This window comes from Psilocybe cubensis, chromosome 12 (genome assembly GCF_017499595.1).
Source record: "Psilocybe cubensis strain MGC-MH-2018 chromosome 12, whole genome shotgun sequence".
NCBI classification, from domain to species: domain Eukaryota; kingdom Fungi; phylum Basidiomycota; class Agaricomycetes; order Agaricales; family Agrocybaceae; genus Psilocybe; species Psilocybe cubensis.
Window position 1 is genome coordinate 1,591,086 of NC_063010.1, and position 21,629 is coordinate 1,612,714.

Here is a 21,629-nt window from a genome sequence, read left to right on the forward strand (position 1 = left end):
TACTTACTCGAACAACTGAAAAAGCCTCCACCAAGAAAGATAAGTAAATTATTGTATTGCAATTTTCCTGACTGGTAGTAAAGACCCTTGCAGTTACAATGCCCACACAAGCAAACCCGAACAGCTCAGATCATGGACAACACACAATGTACGCCATTGATCCTAATAATTTTCCCGAAATATTACCCCCTTCTGCTACAAGTAAAATGTTCTTTTCATAATATATGATAGACTCTCACCTATCCACAGATGCATCCGATGAGGAGAGTTCGGGAAGTGATGAATCTTCCGATGATGTTTTGGAAAGTAATGATTCCCCCGATGATGGTTTGGGTCACAACAAATCCTCCAGTAACGGTTTGGGAGATGATGAATCTTCCAACAACGGATCCAAATCTGCCAATGAACCAACTATACCTTTGAATGATAAGGGCAAAGGAAAGCAAAAAGTCAACCTTGCAGTAAATGATAACTCTTTTGTTCCACCCCCAGATTTTGGTAAGTCTTGACAACACCTTTGAATGGATCTGCTGAAAATATGCTGAATATGAAGATTCCAATTCTGAGAGAGACTTGTCCTCTCCTATTGAAGAGGTACAGACACACCTGGCTGTAAATGATTCTTCATTTGTGCCTCCTCCCCCACCCTTGGGCAAGTTAACTTTACTTTGTTAAGTAATTTCTCTGACTGCATCTCTGAATTCTTCTAGATGTTATTGATTTAGATTCCTCCAGTGAGGATGCTCAATCCATTGTGGAAATGCAAACTTCCCGATGTTTGGCTCAGTTGCTTGCGCCAAAGCCTTCGGCAACCATCTCCTCCGCCATAGTGGTGGAGTTCTCTTCCACCAAACTGCATATCAATGTGCCTACCGCGGAAGAAACTCCCATTGTTCTAGCCATTACTCCCATTATTTCCTACACATCTGTTGTAGATTCTATTATCCTCGAGTCTCGTCCTATGGTATCAACTAAGAGAAAGGGTGGATGCTACTCCCCACCACCTGAGGCATGCCATCTTCTGCTTTGAAATCCCTATTTCAGGACATATGGTAGATCCGACCCCATGGGAAGCTATCCAAGCAGTGACCCTCCAACAGCCAAGGAAATTGAGTTTGATAAGATAAAGGAAAGGACAAGCTACTTTAATCCGCCCTTCTTTTATGTATATTCTAATCTTTTATTAATTGCAAGAAATCTGATTTGTATTTTCTAGAACTATACAGAGCAGCAGCTTCATCAAAGTCATTACAAGATTAAGCATACAAAGCTGGAAGATAATAGCTATCTCAACAAAGCTACTACTCTAAAGAATCTCACCCTCAATCAGCTGCAAACTCAAATTCTGCACAGCAATGCTTTGAGCAAGATTGACGATGGAATAGCTATTGTAGAGAATGATCTGGAATCATTGATAAAGTATAACCCCGCGTAGCAAAATAAATGCATTTTCTGGTTTCTAATTTACAGGAGCAAAATGCTTCGGGAAACTACGGAGCCGATATTGGTAAAGCTACTTCCCGTCATCAGTTTTGGGGCAAAATACTTTGGGAAACCACGGAGCCGGTGTTGGTAAGGCTGTACTTCCCGTGATTAGTCGGCTCACAAATTTGCCGTGATGCTTAGACGGGCCAAATATGGTGGCCCGTCATGCCCCTGTGAAAGGGCCATTTATAAATAAATGGCCCATATGGCAAGGGCTAAATTAGCCGTTCCAGCTGAACCGTAGGGGACGGGCTATTTTTAGTTTAGTACTCATTCTAAATCACTCCATATATTATGTGAATTCATCAATTTTAAATATATCGTAAGGTACATAATTATACAACTATCCTATATGGCATTTGAAAGTGCTGCCAAGATCCGTGGTTTGGCAGGCTGTGAATAATTCAGTGAACCATTTCATACTCTGTGTAGGGTACACCCATTTCAATGAGTTTTGTACAACCGCGTTGGAATTTGCTGAGGTAGTTATTGAGATCATTATAGTCCTTGAGTTTCAGAGTGTGCAAGCAACCTTTAATGACAAATTGGCTAGCCATGTCCTATTGCACATATAGGGTCTTGATTGCAGCCCAGACCTCATGAGCAGTCTTGTATTTCTTGTATGGGATGAGGGAGAGTGATACAGGAAAAATGCAATGCTCTATGAGAGAGTGAGCTTTCATATCATTGAAACTTCAAGTATTGTACACGTCTTTTTGTGCCATGGCTGCACCTTCCAGTGGTACTATAGAAGCCAGTTGCTAAGTGTTGTGGTGTTGTGGATTAGGAGCTCTTAGATTGCCTTCCATATAACCCCACAAGTTATTTGTTCTCAGGAAAGTGGTCATCCTGCGACACTATGCATCATAGTTTGAGGCGCCAACAAGAAGTTTAATGTCTCCAATTTTTATAGCGCTGCTGCCTCCAGTTAAAGCGGTTAGAGGGGCGGCCATTATTAATAGTAGCTAAGATTATGGACGTCTCTTGATCCGCGACCACCACCAGCAAAAATCTTCCCACGCTCAACAGCCAGGGAAGACGAAGGGAAAGTGGACGCAGATCAAGTAGATAACACACTCATAATCATACTCTATCCTCTAAATATTGCACTTAATACGAAATATGGCTTCAAAACAGACCACACCAGCAAGAGGAACGAAAGATTCGAGCGGAGGAAGTCCATCGTGCGAGAGAGTGACAACGCGAGCTGGAAATAAGAAAGCGGTGGCAAACAAATCCGTAAGCACAGTCAAGAGCGCGGAGGATGGCAAGCTTTGGCTCAACGAACGAGGGCTAACAGAGGACGGAGAAACAATCAACACACTTACGATGGCGCAGACGCTACGACAAATGGCGAAGTGGGAGAAGATAACGAAAGTGACGTGGGTGGAAGCATTCACAGTGGTCGCATACATACTCGAGGAGACATACAGGGAAGAGAGGATACAACAGGTGGTGGACAAGGCAAAGGAGGAGATGGAGAAGATAGCGAAGTCAGCAACGGAGGAGATGGAAAGGATGCGAGAGGGCTGGCAAAAGAAACTCACCAACACGAGGGGGAGCCGGACGGAACCAACCGTGCAAAATCAAACGGACGACTGGAGCGAAGAGGTCGATAACTTCCTGGAGGAATGCCAACAGACACAGGACGAGGGGAGAAAAGAGGAACTACGAAGAGGTGAGGGAGGGGAGAAGATACGGGAGGAAACGAGAGGAGGGAGCAGAACATATGCAGCAGCAGCAAGGAGCACCACAAGGAGAACGACAGCGTCAACCGAGGAGACAATGAGCTTCGAGGAACGCCTGAGGAGAGAAATACTCGCAAGGGAAGCAAAGAAAGAGGTGCAGATACTCATCGACGGGTTGGAGACGAAACAAGACGGGAAAGACTTGACCCCCGCCGAAATCGTGGACAAGCTCAACATTGCATGGGACATGGCAAGCAAAGACGCGGAGGTAACATTCTTTGACAGTCAGGGCAACCCCTCAAGGATCAAGATCGAGGAGAGCCCAATACGAACAGCGAGGGTCCTGCGGAATGGCGGAGTGGTGGCCGAGTTCAAAGACAGGGATAGCGTATGGCCCTTGATAAGGGATGGAGAGTTCAGACAGCAATACGAGGGCGCACTCAACATAACGATCAAGGAGAGGGCATACACACTGCTGGTGGAATTCCTGCCCACCACCCTCAAAGACAGTCTTCTGGAGATCAGGGATGAATTGGAGGAGGTCAACGGGTTAAAAGCTGGAACAATAAAGAGGCTGAGGTGGATGAGAGATCTGGAAAAGAGCTGGAGAAGCCGACAGAACTTCGCGCATGTAATGCTGACGGTCATCGACAGGGACATTGCGAACAAGATAATTCTAGAGGGGCTGATCATACACGGAGCAAGATACAGAACGAGGAAGCTGGAGGACAAGCCGAGGAGGTGCTACAACTGCCAAGTCCTAGGAGCGGAACACACGGCGGCCTCCTGCAAAGAGAAAGAGGTATGCGCAAACTGCTGCGCGACAGAACACATCATGGCCAAGTGCGAATATGCAGCAAACAGCGGAAGATCGACGTGCGCAAGCTGCAAGAAAGCGAAGATGGAAGACTGCAACCACCCATCGTGGAGCAGGAACTGCCCCATCTACATCTATCACCGGAAGAAACTAAGGGACAGACAGCCGGAGAACCACTTCAGGTTCTACCCATGCAAAGTTGACAGAAGCACATGGGAGAGAAAGACGGACAGCTACGACGACGAGAGTTTTATTGCGAGATGGGAAGGAGGGGGATACAACGAGAGGAGGAAGACGAGCCTGGAGGAAAGGGCGCAATTCATACGACGGCAAACACAAGGGACTGGAGGGCAATGGAAAGGAAACGGAACACAGCAGAGCAGCAGAAAGAGGAGCAGCACGATAGGATCGATAGCGTTGACACAAAGAACAACAAAGTCGGATGGAGGGGGAGGGAGAAGCGGGACGAGGAGAGTGGAAACGAGAGAAGGCAGGAGAGAGGCAGGGGGAGAAGGGCAGACGAAATCCATAACCCAGCAGACCCTACACCAACTCTGGGGAAGCCAAGAAGGACACAGACAAACCGCCCGACAGGGCGCGAGTCAATAAAATGACGACCGAACACCATGAAGACAGAACAGAGGGCTTTAGAATTTGGCAGCAGAACACAAGAAAGTCAAACAAGGCGCAACTAGCCACAATACATACAGCAGGGGAGGATACACAATTGATCTGTATACAGGAACCGTATATCGACGCGAGGGGCAACTCGAGAGCCACAAGAGGGTGGCACACCCTATACCCGACAAACAACTTGAGGGAAAGGGCAGCACGATCACGGGTATTGATGCTGGTCAACGCAAAGATACCGACGAATGACTGGACCCAGATAGACATAGACTCACCGGACGTGGTGGCGGTTCAATTCCGAGGGCAGCAGAAGTGGGTCAACGTCATAAACATCTACGTGGATGGGGAACACGACGATGCGTTGAACTAGATTAGGAAATGCATGGAGGGAAGAGAGAGGGGACGAGAGCAGAGGAGGGAGGAAGCGAGAGTGGAGATGGAAATATGGTTGGGGGACTTCAACAGACACCACCCGATGTGGGAGAGTGAAGAGAACAAGAGGCTGTTCACGGCCAATAACTTGCGAAAGGCAGAGCCGCTGCTACGATTACTGGCGGATTACGGTATGGAACAGACATTAGCAAAGGGAACACCAACGATCATAAACGCACACAGGAATTACACCAGACCGGATAACGTATTTGTATCGAGTGACCAGGCAGAATGGGTAATCGGATGTCAGACCAGGGAGGAAGACATGCCAGCAGCCGACGACCATATACCAATAGTGACGACACTGGAGCTACCAACAAAGCAGGCAAATCACAGGCCAAGAAGGAATTACAGAGCGACAGACTGGAAGGCGTTCCGAGAGACGTTAGAGAGGAAGATAGGGGAACGCAGGAGGGATGGGGAAATAGGAAGCAAGGAGGAGCTGGAGAGAGAAGTGGAGGAATTGGAGGCGATGATAGTAGAAATAATGGATGCACATGTACCGATGACCAAACCGTCATACTACATGAAGAGATGGTGGACCAAGGAGCTAGACAAGGCGCGGAAATCAGCCAGCATGGCGAAGGGAAAGGCAAACAGACGGAGGCAGATGCCCGACCACCCAGCACACCAAGACGCAAGACGAGCTCGTAACAGATACACCAACCTTATCAAAACAACAAAGAGGAAGCACTGGGAGGAATGGTTAGACAATCTAACAGGGAAAGAGATGTGGAATGCGCAGAAATTTGTAAAGGCAGCGCCATCAGATGGAGGGAGGACAAGGATTCCGGCACTGAGGATTGAAGACGAGGGAGGAGAGGCGAGGGAAGTGAAGGACAACAAGGAGAAAAGTAGACTGCTGCACAGAGCATTCTTCTACGAGCCGCCAGCGGACGCGGGGGTTGACGAGCAACAAGAGTACCCAGAACCAGCATTCAAGTTTGAACATATCACGAGGGAGCAAATCACCAGAATAGCGAAAAGCCTGAACCCATACAAGGCTCCGGGAATCAACGAGATACCAAACGCAGTGCTAGTGCACTGTGCAGAGCTGTTAGCACCGAGTCTGGAGAGAATATACCGGGCGACGTTTACACACGACCATTACCCAAGGAAGTGGAAGAAATACACAACAGTAGTGTTGAGGAAGCAGGACAAACCAGACTACAAGGTAGCAAGTGCATATCGACCAATAGCGCTGCTGGACGTGTTAGCGAAGCTAATGTCAGCGTGCGTGAAGGAGACGATAGAACACCATGTGGAGAAGCTGGGGCTGTTGCCGGAGTGACAATTTGGAGGAAGACCGGGATGCACAACAGGCGACTCCTTACATCTGCTGATGAAGTTCACAAAAAATGCATGAAGGAGAGGGGAAGAAGTAGCGGTGGTATATATGGACGTCAAAGGGGCTTTCCCAAACACGGTTATACTGGTGCTCGTGCACGACATGAGGATGCGTGGGGTACCACCTGAGTACACCAGATGGATCACGAACAAGTCCAAAGGCAGGGAGACAGTGATTGCATTCGACGACTTCACGTCGCAGCCAATCGCTGTGCGGAACGGACTGGATCAAGGTTGTAACCTATCAATGTTGGCATACAGATTCTACAACGCGGGACAGATAGAGAAAGCCAAGCAAGATAAGCGCGAGATCTCAACCAATTACGCAGACGATGCATATATGGCTGCAGCGGGAAAGACAATGAGAGAGGCGGTGAGGAGAGTTGAGGAGGCTTTCCACAGGAGCGGGGGCCCCAGAGATTGGGCAGTCAGCCATTTTTCGGACTACCAGTACGACAAATTTGTCTTTGAGGGCCTGACGAGGAGGAGAATAGTAGACCCAGAGAACCCAAGAAGAAGAATACCGGAGCCGGCACCAGAAATCAAGCTCGATGGAAGGAACATAAGGGCTAAGACCTTACACAAATTCCTGGGCGTGCTAGTGGACAGCGAACTGAGATTCAAGCAGCACGCAGCATACGCGATAGCGAAGGGCACAAAGATGGTCAACCAAACAAGACGGCTATCAAAGATGGTGAAAGGGATGAAGGGTGAGTTTGCCAGGCGAATATACTACGCGAGCGTAGCCTTGAGCATGCTATATGCAGCAGACGTGTGGTGCCCCACAGTGACGGGAATGGGAAAGGGGAAAGCGAGAGGCATGTCAGGCGTGATGAGGAAGCTGGACAGCGTACAGAGGAGGGCAGCCTTACAAGCAACCGGGGCCTTGCGCACCACACCAACGGACCTGTTATTTGCACACGCGGACATGCCGCCAACGAGAGAAGTGATTAGAAAGCTGTGCAACGCGGCGGCACTGAGAATGGCCACACTACCGGAGAACCACCCAGTCCACACAGAAGTCCAGAAAGCACGGAAGAGCAGGCCCCAGCGACACCCAGCCCCGCTGCATCACGTCATGCACGTCAGTAGAATTTTCAAGAACAGGTTTGAGCAGATAAGCACCCACTTGAGAGCCCCGACGTGGGTCCCACCATGGAGAACAATGATAGCAGGCAGCAGGGAGGAGGCGATGGCACAGGATAAAGAGGATGAGAGCGACATCAAAATATATACCGACGGATCAGGCATAGATGGGAAAGTGGGAGGAGCTGCTGTAATGTACGAGCAGGGAAGGAGGACAGAGGTTGCGAGACACTACCTAGGAACAATGACAGAGCACACGGTGTTCGAAGGAGAGTGCATAGGCCAACTACTAGGCATGCATATGCTGGAGCAGAGGTTGCGAGTAGGAGAGAGGAGAAGGAAGGTCGAGATATGCATGGCAGCGGACAATCAAGCGTCGATAATGAGACACAGCGAGAGAAAGCAGGGTCCAGGGTCATACATCATTGACGAGATGCAGAAGAAATGGGAAGACATTAAGAAGAAATACCCCAACGTCCAAATGACGTTGCGGTGGGTACCTGGGCACAAAGGGCTGAAGGGTAGCGAGAGGGCGGACAGGGAGGCAAAGAGGGCGGCAAAGGGGGCGCAGGAGGACAGGGGAACAAAGAGGGGATGCCTGAGAGGTGACCTGCCACGCAGCAAGGCAGCGGCAAGACAGGAATTAAGAGCAAGGGCCAAGAAGAGAATTCAGAAGGATTTCCAAAAGGGACCCAGATACAAAAGAATGGCAAAGATTGACCCGACAGCGCCCTCAAATGTATTTCAACGTATATGCAACAAGCTGGCGAGAACAAGCGCGAGCATAGTGATCCAACTCAGAACCGAACACATACCTCTCAACGCGCACCTAAACAAAATCAGAGCAAAGGAGAACCCAAACTGCGAACAGTGCGCAGACAACGTGCCGGAGACAGTAATGCACTATCTGAGAACATGCAGTGCATACACAGAGCAGAGAGAAGAATGGAGAAAAGAGTTGGGACCAGGAAGAGCAATCGACCTAGCGCTCCTGGGGGAGATGAAGACAATCCAGAGCGCACTCAGATATGTAAAAGCAACAAAAAGATTTGCAGAATTGCACGGCGACATCATATGCAGGGAAAAAGAAACAGAGGAGGAGGAGAAAAGGAGGGAGGAGGAAGAGGAGCTCGAGCAGGAAGAAACATGGGCGTAGAAGGAAATCGTGAGCAACAGAGACCGAGAAGAGTGACAAGACACCGACAGAGAAGGCGCCAACAGGGCAGGCCACAGCCCAAACGTCCCACTTCATTTCATTCCCGACGTGTACATATTCAAGACTTACATTCAAAACTGTCCTATATTTCCTTCAATCAATGTCCCATATTGCGCATTCAACTTTCACCATCATTCCCCATGCATTTCATACAATAGACCATATAATTCAACTAACATAAGCACCACGTATTACAATCTAGATATTATGCACCAAGGTGCGAGGCGCTACCAAAGGAGGCCCAACACTTCAGTAGAGTTTGAGTAGATTAGAACAGCAGCACATTAGAATAGAACTAGTAGATGCAGACGTCCTACATAAGGTACAACCTCAAAGGGCAATAAATGGATTTAAAAAAAAAAAAAAAAAAAAAAAAAGCTAAGATTATCCCAGAGTGTGAGATATTTACAGTGAATATATGCGCGTTGAGCTAGATACAAACCAGGTATAGATGACACTCAGTGAAATAATTGATATTGTGTGTGTAAAAAGGAAGTTGTCGCTTGAATCACAAAGAAGTCTAATGTAGCTTCTAAACAGATGTATCCACCTTTATGTGAAGGTGGGGCCCATAACCTGTTCAAGTCTATATGAGAAATATCTCAGTGTTTAGATGGTAGAACGACTAATATTGAGAGTAATACCTATACAAGAGATATCTACAGTAATGCAAGAAGAATAATGAGTGTGATAGTACATGAATATAAGCCAATGAAACATATCTCACTGTTCAGATGGTAGAACAACTGAGGAATGTAAAAAAGAATGAACAAGTAATCTAGGTGGGCAAGGAAATAAATAGAGGCAAATAGGAACAGGGGTTGACGTGTAGTTAGAAAGATACATGTGACGCTATAAGTACAAAAAACTCTAACAAGGCCAATTGTATGAATATATTTTGAGGATGGGCCTATTGATATGTAAATAGTTGTAATAATTGCTTCACTTCTGGCCATTCACACCCAATACAGTCTTCCGCTGCATTGATGACGGTGCAGTTCTCCATTATGTCTGTTGGATATGTGCAGATGGCAAACAATTTCTTGCCAACAACTGTGTATAATACCTTAATTCTGCTAAGCATTAAGCTGCTGTTTGCTTTGTGGCTTAGCAAGCACAATCCCTCTCCTAACGTGAATGGACAGAATCTTTAGACAATCTGTTTTGCAAGTTTCTGGTAGTAGCCTCTATCATTCCAGACCAACCACTACATTTGCAGTATAATTTGGACTATGATGAGGTAAACCAATATTTCCAAGAAATTAGTTCAAACCCTCCAGAGTATGCACCTGCTTTTCCATTTTTAGTCAATTGGTCACAACACTAAGTCTTTGGCAATACTCAGGCCAAGCTTTTGACAGAAAAAAAGGTCCATATATGTCTATGTCAAGCCATCAAGGACTATTTGAATGGCAATATTAGTGATTTTAAAAAGGGTCTAGGATATAGTAACATTTTGTTAGACTTGAGTAACTCTGGTATGTTTCTTCTTTACTATATCTCAACTGCTAACCATTTGTTTACATTTTACATAGTAAAGTGCACACAGTGGTATAACAGACCCTGATACTCTTTAAAAATGGTATTCCTGGCAGGACAGAATAGTAAGTGTTTTATGTTATTTTTCTAGTACATCAAGTACCAACATCACAAAGTCATATTTTCTAGATGTTTTAACCCATCTTCCATGGTTAGCCTTTTTAAGTTAACAGTGTTGATGATGTTCCAACCACAAAATCTGTCAAATTAGCAAATGAAACCCTTTAAAAACTTTGTGGAATCAAAACACTAGAGTACAATGGCAAGCAGAATTATTAATATTACATGAATTCAATTCACAACATCCTTTCTTAGGTGTGTTATATCTATATATTTGGCACCTAGTTATTTTAACCGTATATATAGGAGATGGCTAATCCCCAGATCCAACCCCATTTACACTTCTATCCAGAAGACAATGGAAAGGTTATAAGCAAAGCACACCATGCCACTGCCTGGCTAGAAGACATGCCTTCAGAGAAAACCACTCCAATGATATGTCTTAAACAAGCCAACTACTATATTTTTGAACCTGCCTTGCTTGTTGATGGCCACTATTGTATACTCTATTATTGGTTTACTTGTGGTGGTGTTTTTTTTGGAAAAGTGTGGCATCTACAACCATATGCTAATGGTTGGATTGTTTGCAAAAATACCACAATCAAGGTCTTACAATTGCTACTTCTAAAAAACTTTCCACAGCTTTTAAAGGACCATGCTCTTTATGGTATATCTCATCTGTCTCTAATTATTGGTGGGTTCTTTTTTATAATGAAAAAACCTTGTAATTGAAACTAATAATTTGACCCAATAGAAGTTCAGCTAGCAGGTGGTAGTCCCAAAACGCTCCTGTCTAAATGGAAACATACCAATCCTGTTCTGGGAAATCTATGGAGAGAGTGTGCTAAAGGACAATATGTTGTTGGGCTTTCATTATGGATGTACTATGACCAATATATTTGGCAATTAGTCTACAAAATGGAACAAACACAACAGTTTTCTATTTACATTTGCCAGTTTGCCTTGCAAGCATGCAGAAAAGGAGTATAATATACATTTTCTATGCACATCTAATATTGCTGCCCTACTAGAGATGCTTGAAGGTGTTATTAAAGAAATTAGGTAATGGTTTATTATTATGCTTTATTTAATAACATTTACTCAATGGTTATAACAATAGATCTGGTCTAAAGGCAGGAATTTGAGCATGAGATTGTGTGCTTAAAGAATCAGTGCTTATAATACCTCCTTGTCTATGCTTTTTGGGGAACAATCCAATACATAGTGAATTTGCTTGCCACATTGGATTATATGGCAAGTACTTCTATTGTATCTGTTAGGTTAAAGGCTTAGATGCTCAGGATGTTAGCTGGAGCATTGGAATACTCAAACACCCACAATTTGGAGCAAAAATAATTAAGCAATACACTATCAGTAGGATCTGAGACTGTAGCACATTCTACTGGTAAACATTAGCAGCAATTTCAGAAGTCTATATCTGCTATAATTCAATATATTACTGTGTTTATGAAGGTATGGATCTTTGTTCTATATTTTACCATATTAGCCTAATGTATTTTTTATATAGCCTGGCAAATTTTGTCATAAGGAAGAGACCATGAAAATATTAGAAAGTTATCAGGAATAGTCTCAAACTATTAGAGCCAAATCCAAACTCAAAAAAATGTGTACTGAAACAGGCATCAAAAATACCATGCAGGAGTTCTTTCTTGACAAACTCTCAAACTCTTATAAAGGTGTCTATAATCCAAAGGACAAACAGAAGGTGTTGGAATCCAAGATGGCAAAGCTTCCACTGTCAATCATAAGTCTAGTATGGCAATTAGGTAGGACTTATTGTGATTTGTTGGATATGCATTATACTAACTTAATTTAACTTTAGGCCTTGATCTTCATCAGATTATTCCAGTGAAAATTCTACATGTTGTTCCTTTGGGGTTTGTAAAATACTTCTGGTGAGATCTTGTTCAGAATCAAGTCAAGAATGATAAAAAACAGCTTTTCATAACACAATTTAACTCTTTTGATGTGGGTAGTCTTGGTATATCACCTATCAGTTATAAGGCCCGACCAAAGGAAGGAACGAGTCTTTTTATCCCTGCCTTTCTGCCAGCTTTTGTCCTGTTTAATGCACCGGCATTGGTTAAAATTTCCACGCCTTGTCATGTGCACTTATTAAGCTGGCCAGATACTGAATTAAGCCAGTTCCGGCCACCTGCTAAACAAGTAATTGTTTTTATTGTTTTACAATGGTTTTTAACTGTGTATATACATTTAATATATTAAACAAATAACATTGACAAAGTTAAACCCTTAAAAAACACCCAGAATCTTGTAAAACTGGTCCAAATACACCCTCCATTGATGACATTGATTGGTGTTTGAATTTTGCATCTACAAATGGCAACAATTTCCAAATTGAGATATACCCATCAAATTTGCTATTTCCTATTAGTTTTGCCTAATTATGCAATTGTTTTGAATAGAATGTTGAGGTAAAATAATATACTAGTATGGATATACATTTCTATAATTTAAAACTGAGTAATATGCCTATTAAACTGGTGAATATACAACCAGCAAGTGTGCTACAAGTGGAGATTGAATCTGGATATCAAATATGGAAGGTCTTGCCAAAATGGGAAGCACAGCTCTAAATTGCTTATATTGGTTATTATTTGGTTTTTGACCAATGTATTCATTAAGTATTAGATATAGGCATGTTTTAATGAAAGATAAACTTAGTACAATAGAAACAAACTATTATATTTCTGGTAGATACCTAATGAAAGATAAACTACGTTAAGTGTAAGTAAAGGAAATAATACAAGTAGGTTAGCTAGTATACACCTTAGTACAATAGAAATGAACTGAAGTGGTGCTAGTCCCTCAAGAGAAATATAAACGCAACTATGATGAATGTAACAGCAACAAATATGAATGTAACAAAAATTATGCATAGCCTAGACCACTGTCACAAGGATGCGCCAATTAGTTTGTCATTCCAACACTCCCCCTCAAACTGTGGCGTGTAAACCCATTGTGTTCGCAAAGTGCTTTGCATTTGCGCTTAGGAAAGCCTTTGTGAAAGTGTTGGTGGTTTGGTCATTGGTAGGGCAGTAGATTAGCTTGATAGAGCTGGAGTTAATAATATATTGAATAAAGTGGTAGCAGATATCAATATGCTTTGTGTGTGTGTGGCACTATCCTCCATGAGTGAGAGCAATGACCAATTGGTTGTCACCGTAGAGTGTGGTAGGGTGAGTTATCTGAATATTGAGTGTGCTAAAATATTGTTCACAAGGCTGCATAGCCACATGGCTTCCTTTGAGGTGTGGATAGCAGCCACGTATTCAGCCTTGGCTATCAACAGGGTAATCAATTCATGCTTTTTCAACAATCACAACATTGCTTTATCATCCACCATGAAAATGTACCCTAAAATTGCTCTTCTGTGGTCCTATGACGCCCCATCTGCATCCATGAAGCCCATCATATCTCTTTTCTCACCACCGTATATCAATGCCAAGTCTTGGGTGCCTTTGAGGTACCAAAAGATTTTCTTCACTACTTCCCAGTAAACCCACACCGGGTTGTCAACAAATTGCACCATAGTGTTTGTTGCAAATGTGATATTGGGTTGCATTTCTATTAACATGTACATGAGCAAGCCTACCACTTCACAATAAGGTACATTTTTCATTTGTGCTATGTCTGTGAGAGCGGTTGGGCACTGTAACCTGGCAAATGGCTGACACAGATCCATAGGAATTGTACTCAGTTTCAGGTTGTCAAAGTTGAAGTGCATCAAGATATTGTTAATATACGCATCCTGGGAGATGGATATGGTTTTATTGGCAGTGTTGCGAGTAATTTTGAAGCCAAAAAGCCATTTACATTTGCCCAGGTCCATAATCTTATACTTCTTGTTGATTTCAACTTTAAATTTTGCAATTTGTGGCATCAAACTCCCTGTTACCAGACAATCATCAATGTGTACTCCCACAATAACAATTTCACCGCCCAACACCTTCACAAACATGCCGGAATCCGCCTCCAACACCTTAAACCCCAATTCCTCCATTGCCTTTTTTAATGCCTCATACCAGTTCTTTGCACCCTGCTTCAATTTGTAGAGTGCCTTGTGAAGGCAATATATGTAGCAATGTGAGTCTGTTGTAAATCTGTGTGGCTGCTCAAGATAAATAACCTCTTTTTCATCCAGGTTTGAATTCAAGAATACACTATCAAAGTCAATGCTTTTGAGCAGCCATCTGTTGCAGTTAGCAAGTACGATTAGGTATTGGAAGGTGGGCAGGCGTGCAACGGATACAAAGGTTTCCGTGTAGTCTACGCCATGGATTTAGGTGAATCTGCGTACAACAAGACAAGCTTTATACTTGTCGGTCTTGCCTGCAGCATTCTTTTTGATGCGTAAAACTCATTTACTGCCAACAATATTAGTGTTTGGTGGGTGTTTAACAATTGTCCACATCCTATTTGCCTCAAGTGACGCAAGCTCAGCCTTGATTGTGGCCTTTCATTTTGGCCAGTTGGATTGCCTTCTTGCTTTGTTGTATGTTAGTTCAGCCCCTTGGCTGCATCCATTGCAGTTGCTATTGCAAAATCCATTGCCTCAACAATGTCCCAAGCATCCGCCAACAACCCTTCATTACCCGTACCCTCTAGCCTTAGCTGCTAGAATACTGTATCACATCTGGGCAGTTGCCCAGTATGTGTTATACATCTATAAGGGAAGCTTGCCCACCCTCTTTGGCCAGCCCAACTAGCTGGGCTGCCGGGCAGCCATGGGGGTTGTTTATTGATGGGTAGGATTATGTAAACAACAGTAAACATTACCATTAATGATGGGCGGGCCTCCATAATAGTATAGCTCATTGTTTAGGACATTCTCAAGCACCAAAAAAGGAAGAAATGGGCAAAAATATATTTGAAACCTATATCAGGCATTTGCCCGCCTTTCCAGGGGCGGAAAAGGATGGATGCAAGAGCCAGACTTTGGATGACAATTTCTAATATCTTTCTTTTTGCTAATAATAGAACTCCACCCATCAAATGATGTGCACTATTGATTGCATCAAATCTGATGCCCAACATTGATTGACATCAAAATTTATGTCAGAAACTCGGTCTAAATATATCAGAATTAGCCATGACATCAGAATCAATTAGGGTATCCCTGCCCTTGGCCCCTGGGTCTATAAATAACACTCATCCTATGCTACTTTTGTGCATTACTGGCAATGGATTGGGCACTTTTGGGAGCATTTCTGGACTATTTCCCTTGGTGTTTTTTGGTACACCTATAGTTTTAATGTTTCCCAATCTGAATCTAAAGTTAGAATTGCAATATCTGTACTTAGTATTGTACAATTAAATGTACAATGTTTTGGTCAGAAAGCGCACCTTTAATAGCATCCTCTAGGGGTTGTTATACATCTATTTGACCATGCCATTATTTTTTATTTATGTTAAACAGAGTACATTCTAGGTTTTAGCTTAATTGGAGTAGTAGAACCTATTAAACTAGAATGTGCACCCTACCCCACCTCCTACCCCTTGTATAAATGCCTTCCTGATCAGATAAATTCAGGCCCAGCTAGGGTTGGCTAGGCACCTATTATATCAATTTTTAAAGCCTACAACCTTGTTGAAATTTTACAATTGAGGAATACCACTCTCCATCCTTTCTAGATTTTGTATATAGTGGACAAAAAAACCGTTCGAGTGTTGGTCACGTATGAAAAGATTAATTTATAACTTTGAAATTAAAAATGTTAAAAATATGAAATTATTCACAGATATACTATATAGTGTTAGCTAAAGGATGACACACTGATCATGTGATTTGTCCAAGAATTGACCAAACAGCAGCATACACAATTTGCTAAGTCATTCAAACAGTTTTTTTGCTAGTAATTTAAATGCTATAAACTATGTATTATCACATGACTTTGTTGATATACCAAACAACTATCAATAAAATCATGTGACTACATGTTGAATAAGTATATAATAGCTACAACCAACCTCTTTATCCCCCCAATCAAGCATGAAACCCCTCTCTAAAGCAACCATTGCTACTATTGTCTCTCTTCTTACTTTTGGTCACTCCTATGCCTCTATCAAGGCCCAGACTGGAGCTAGTGCTGGTTCTATCACCAAGATTTGCCAAGACTACTGTCCTAAGGCAGTGGTTTCCCATGGAGGATGCCCAAAGAAGCTGACTGGTGCCAATATCACCTATACCAAGCGTGGAATTTGAACTGGACAAATCAAGAATGCTGTGCAAGCTGCCAAGTCTCTGGCTACTATTAATGGCCAGAATATCAGTCCTCAAATAGTTAGGAATGCACTCAAATCAATTGGCATGGTCTCAGTGGTAAAACAAAAAAGCCTTTGTTATCAAAAAAGCATAGGAGGGCTAGATTGGAGTTTGCAAAAAGGCACTTGGAGTGGACTGTGGATGACTGGGCAAGGGTCTGGTGGTCAGATGAGACCAAAATCAACAGATTGGGTTCAGATGGCAGAGATCAGGTGTAGATAGACAAGGAAAACAGACAGGACCCCAGGAGGATCAAGCAAACTGTGAAGTTTGGAGGAGGAAACTTGATGATGTGGGGTTGTATGGGATGGGAAGGAATTGGATTTGCCACTAGAATTGATGGGAAGATGGATGCTCAGTTATACACTGAGATCCTAGGTGATGAGCTCCTAAAATCCTTGGAATGGTATGGTTAACAGGTAGAAGATATCCACTTTCAGCAAGACAATGACCCCAAGCACACCTCAAAATTGGCCAAGAAATGGTTTGAAGAGCAGAATTTTAGGGTCCTCATATGGCCTGCACAATCTCCAGATCTCAACCCCATTGAACATCTATGGGAATACCTCAAAAGAAGACTTAATGAACATGAAGTCCCACCAAAGGGTATCCATGAACTTTGGGAGAGGGTTGAGAAGGAATGGAATGGAATACCCAAGGAAGTGGTGCAGAATTTGATTGCTAGCATGCCTAGAAGGTGTGCAGCAGTGATTAAGGCCAAGGATGGACATATAAAGTACTAGTAGATATGATTTATTGATACTCAAGTGTTTAGCAAAAAAACTGTTCGAATGATTTAGCAAACTGTATATGCTCCTGTTTGGTCAATTCTTGGAAAAATCACATGATCAGTGTGCCATCTTTTAGCTAATACCCTCTAGTATACCTGTGAATAATCTTATATTTTTAACATTTTTAATTTCAAAGTTATAAATTAATCTTTTCATACGTGACCAACACTCAAATGGTTTTTTTGCCCACTGTATTTTATTATGGGTCAGAATAGGTATTTTTTTCACATATACACCCATCCAAAAAATATATTGAATTGCATAAACAATATAAATGGCCTGTATACAGTCCACATAGGAACATTTTTTTCTGAGCCCAATTAATAGGGATTAGATCTTATGCATAATCTGTGCATATCATGTCTTATACTGAACTATAATGCATATATTACATATCTAGATGTAGATCTAATGGCGCTTTACAATTCCTGTTTATAATGATGACTATAAGATGGAAATTTGTGATCTGAAGGTTTTTTGAGTGTTTTCTACAGCAATGAGATGCGCACAAAAATTGTCTATCTAAGGGATGTTTAATGAAAGGTTTGCTGATTGAAGGTTGAGTCAAAGGGTTATACAAGTTGATTCAGCACTTACCTTGACTTCCAGTCTTCCCTGTGATAGTACAATTTCTCTTCTTTGATGCAGTTTGAGGTTTTCTGGAAGGGGCTTGAACCCTGGAAGAAGAAATAGCTCTGGCTTTCTTAAATCGTTACCTCTTTATCTTCTTCCAAGAGGTAGAGCAACCAACCCTCAAATGTATACATTGGTGACAAGCATGCTTTGTTGTTAGTTGCGTATATTTGTAACATCGAAAACCAGATTTGAGGTATTTTTTATATTGATCTTTGGAAGGAAACACAGGGTCATTGTGGGAGATATAATCTCAGTAGATATCTATACCATCTGAATCATACACAAAATTCTGATTCTTGGGCTGGGGGCTCTAGTTCATCCTCATCCTTGTCATTGGCAATGCTGAGGTCCACGTTGTAGCTCATCTGAGTCCTCTAAGTTGGCTCAAAATGACTATCCTCATTCTTATTGCTCCTGCCACTCATCTGAGTCCCCTGCTGTGGCTTATAGTTACTGTCTTCATTGTTATTTCTATGCCATCCATGTGACTCCTTTGTGTTGGCTTATATTTACTTTTAACGTTTCTGGTATGAGGCTCTGTTATAGCTTCTGAATAATCTTGAGGATCATCCACACCAAAATTAGCTTCATCTTTGCTATACTGGATAGGTGTTTTTCTCTTCCTCAGGGGTCTAGTATTGTCATTGAGAAGAGAATGGCTGAACTCCTCTCCAACTGAAATTTTGTAGGCTTAAATGGCAAGTATGACTTCTTCCTGTGTTGGCATACAATTTTCATCATCTGCATTAATGAACATGTCTGCTATAGCAATGGAAAAATTGTAGGAATTAGGATATTTCTCTATGAAATCATTGGTATCAGCCTCCAACATAGCCAAGGTTTTGCACTAAAATTTGGTTAGATGGACTATTATACAACATATAATATTGACCCACGTAATTAGTTATAATTGAATCAATTCTCTTAATAAAACTTGCCAGTGTATCTGTTGCAGCCAACAAGATCAACTTTTTGAAAGCAAGTAATAAGAAACAGAGCCTCTTCAAGGATAGTGTTGTGACCAGCAAGGCTATTCCTATTTGTTGGTGTTCAAAAAATTTAAACTAATATAGAGTAGAGATTTATGGAAAGCAATAGAATAGAATTATTTGAATGTAGTAATGGATGTATAAATGCTGGACCAGCTGCTCAACCACAGAATGCTAGTGACAAATAGATCAGGTGATCATGTCACACTGGATCTGTCACCAAAACTATAGATAGGAATGCAGGACAGGACTGGCAGCTTGGGCAGTGGCCAGAATATCTTTGACTAATGATTTGGAATTACCCTCCATGTCTTAAGGAGGACATATTCATAAGTTACTAGATAAAGAAGTGGCCTTCCATTCATAAAGTACTGTTTGATTGTTTCCTAGTTCAGTATATTATTATATTGGAATCATTTCCCAATATCAGGTATTCCTAATAATATCCTGATCAGATAAATTTCTGGCCTTATATATAGAGAAGGAAGCAGACTCAGAAGCGATTATTTATTGAATCTGGAAAAGGTAGAAAACACTAGAAATAGCTATCTATATCTTTATACAAGCTATGTAGGATGTATTAGCTCAGCGCTTTTGATTGGAAGTAATAAGAGCTGTAACTATATTATCTTTCATGTATTATGCAATGCATGCTCTTTCACCAACCAATGAAACATTGTGGGTTAAAATCTTCCCAGCTATACTAACCAAAGTTCCTGAACCATAAGAAACCTCTACCCCGGCTCCTGGCATTCTTATATATCTGTTATGATATGTTCCTATTGAGGACAAGATGTCAAACTATTCATATGCACTTCCCTGGTCTTGATAAGTAGGTGTCTTGAGGTGGTTATTAATTATTGATATACCACTGAGAGGAGAAGTCCAAGCGCTGAGGACGTCAGGAAGGATATTATTTTTGGTGACTAGGTTAGGATGTCAATGCAAATTATTCATAGCCTGGATTCCAAATTGCCACTGCCAGGTGTGCATAATAGAAAGCGCAGCTCCAATAAAAGCAGTGCTATCCAAGAATTCCTTGATCCATTGGAGACCTCAAGATTTACAAAGCTTGGCTGAAACTTCCAAAGGATTGCTTTTCTAAAATACTTAATAAGTATACTGAAAGGAATTTTCTACAGGCAACACACCAAGTGTTCTTATTGGTACCATGCTGGAGCCATACTAACAGTGCCAAGAGCCAAGGTCTTGCACTCTTCTTGCTTCATATAATTACTACTGTTTTTTTGCCAGTTAGAGGCATATTTGACAAGTTAATCAACTCCAAACAATTGGAAGAACAGACCAACATGCGTAATGCGGAGAGGCGTGAGGAGCGGGATGTGATGGGTGCAAGTAAAGAAGCAGCGGCCGACACAATGGAGAATCTGAAGGAGCGGGATACAATAGGTGTCAATAAGAAAGCAGAGGCCAACACACATAGCATAGAGAAGCGGCAAGAACGGGATTCAATAAGTGCAAATCAGGAAGTAGTAGCCAATATATGTAGCACTGAGAAGCAGGAGGAGCGGGATGCAATAGGTGGAAATAAGGACACATCTGTCAACATGTGTAATATGGAGACGCGGGAGAACAGGCTTAGCTCAGAGACGAGGGATGAGATGGGTGCAGATAAGGAAGCAGTGACGGATACGGGTAACACGGCAAAGCGGGATGAGGTGGTTGCAGATAAGAAAGCAGTGGGTGCATTCAATGGTAAAAAGGCCAATACTACAGGAACAGATATCACTGGGCAGGATATCAAGATGACAGGGGATGCATATACCAGCAAGAAGGAGGATACTGTTAAAACTGCTCTCTATGTCTCCCTCACTTTGCTATCTTATCAGATTAGATTACTTTCTTCTTATCTTCATTGGCTCTCCAGACCATTCTAGACACATGATATTTATCAGTCCATAGACTGGTCTGGACCGGACCAGAGTAGACCTAGGTAGACCAGAGTACTTGAGTCTACATAGTATATAGTCACTCTAGTTTACATCCTGAAGTCCCCAGTTACTCACTTCGGACTTCAGACGCTTTGTGCTCGCTTATTCCTGCGCCCTACGTTCTATAACTAGGTCGCCGAGTAGCTCACACTGCCCCAAGCTCGCCTGCTTCAACAAGTTATGGGCCCGCGCTCTAAGCACTCCAATTTCGTGTTTTGCAAACCAAGTTGTTTTCTGCATAGTTTTCACAAAACGGTCATTGTAGTCTTTTTTTGCTTTTTATCCTCTACCAGGCCCGGCCATACATTGCCGCTGCTAGTAGGGTTGAACGAGCACGCCTTACGCGACTTGTTAACCTTGGTTGAGCGGGCCCACGTCACCTAATCCCCGAGTTATTTCTAGTTAAAAGTAACCTTTTTAAATTAGGCTAGTTTAACTTTGTCTTTTCAACTTGCGTTTCCATTGCATCCCATGCTCCAGATAACGCCTAGTTTGTTTCCATACATTATTACACAATCATACACATTACTACCAGCACTTGTATCCATCTACTTACGCGTTCCTTCGCAATTCGCAATAATGACTTCTGATCCCCAAATCACTCCATTGAACTCAACCAACTACAACACCTGGGCAGGCCAGATGACCGCCTAT

At 42.6% G+C, this 21,629-nt stretch overlaps 2 protein-coding genes across 2 annotated transcripts; both read left to right on the forward strand.

Moving 5' to 3' along the window:
* Positions 1 to 98: 98 nt before the first annotated feature.
* On the forward strand, positions 99 to 1,435 carry JR316_0012494 (uncharacterized protein; the record flags this gene model as incomplete). Its single annotated transcript, XM_047898119.1, has 5 exons — positions 99 to 201; positions 250 to 498; positions 554 to 656; positions 736 to 964; positions 1,217 to 1,435. 5 exons carry the CDS (start codon positions 99 to 101, stop codon positions 1,433 to 1,435), a joined length of 903 nt encoding a protein of 300 aa, XP_047743008.1.
* Positions 1,436 to 20,333: 18,898 nt separating this feature from the next.
* JR316_0012495 (uncharacterized protein) lies at positions 20,334 to 20,929 on the forward strand (the record flags this gene model as incomplete). Its single annotated transcript, XM_047898120.1, has 2 exons — positions 20,334 to 20,846; positions 20,912 to 20,929. 2 exons carry the CDS (start codon positions 20,334 to 20,336, stop codon positions 20,927 to 20,929), a joined length of 531 nt encoding a protein of 176 aa, XP_047743009.1.
* Between the last annotated feature and the right edge of the window lie 700 nt (positions 20,930 to 21,629).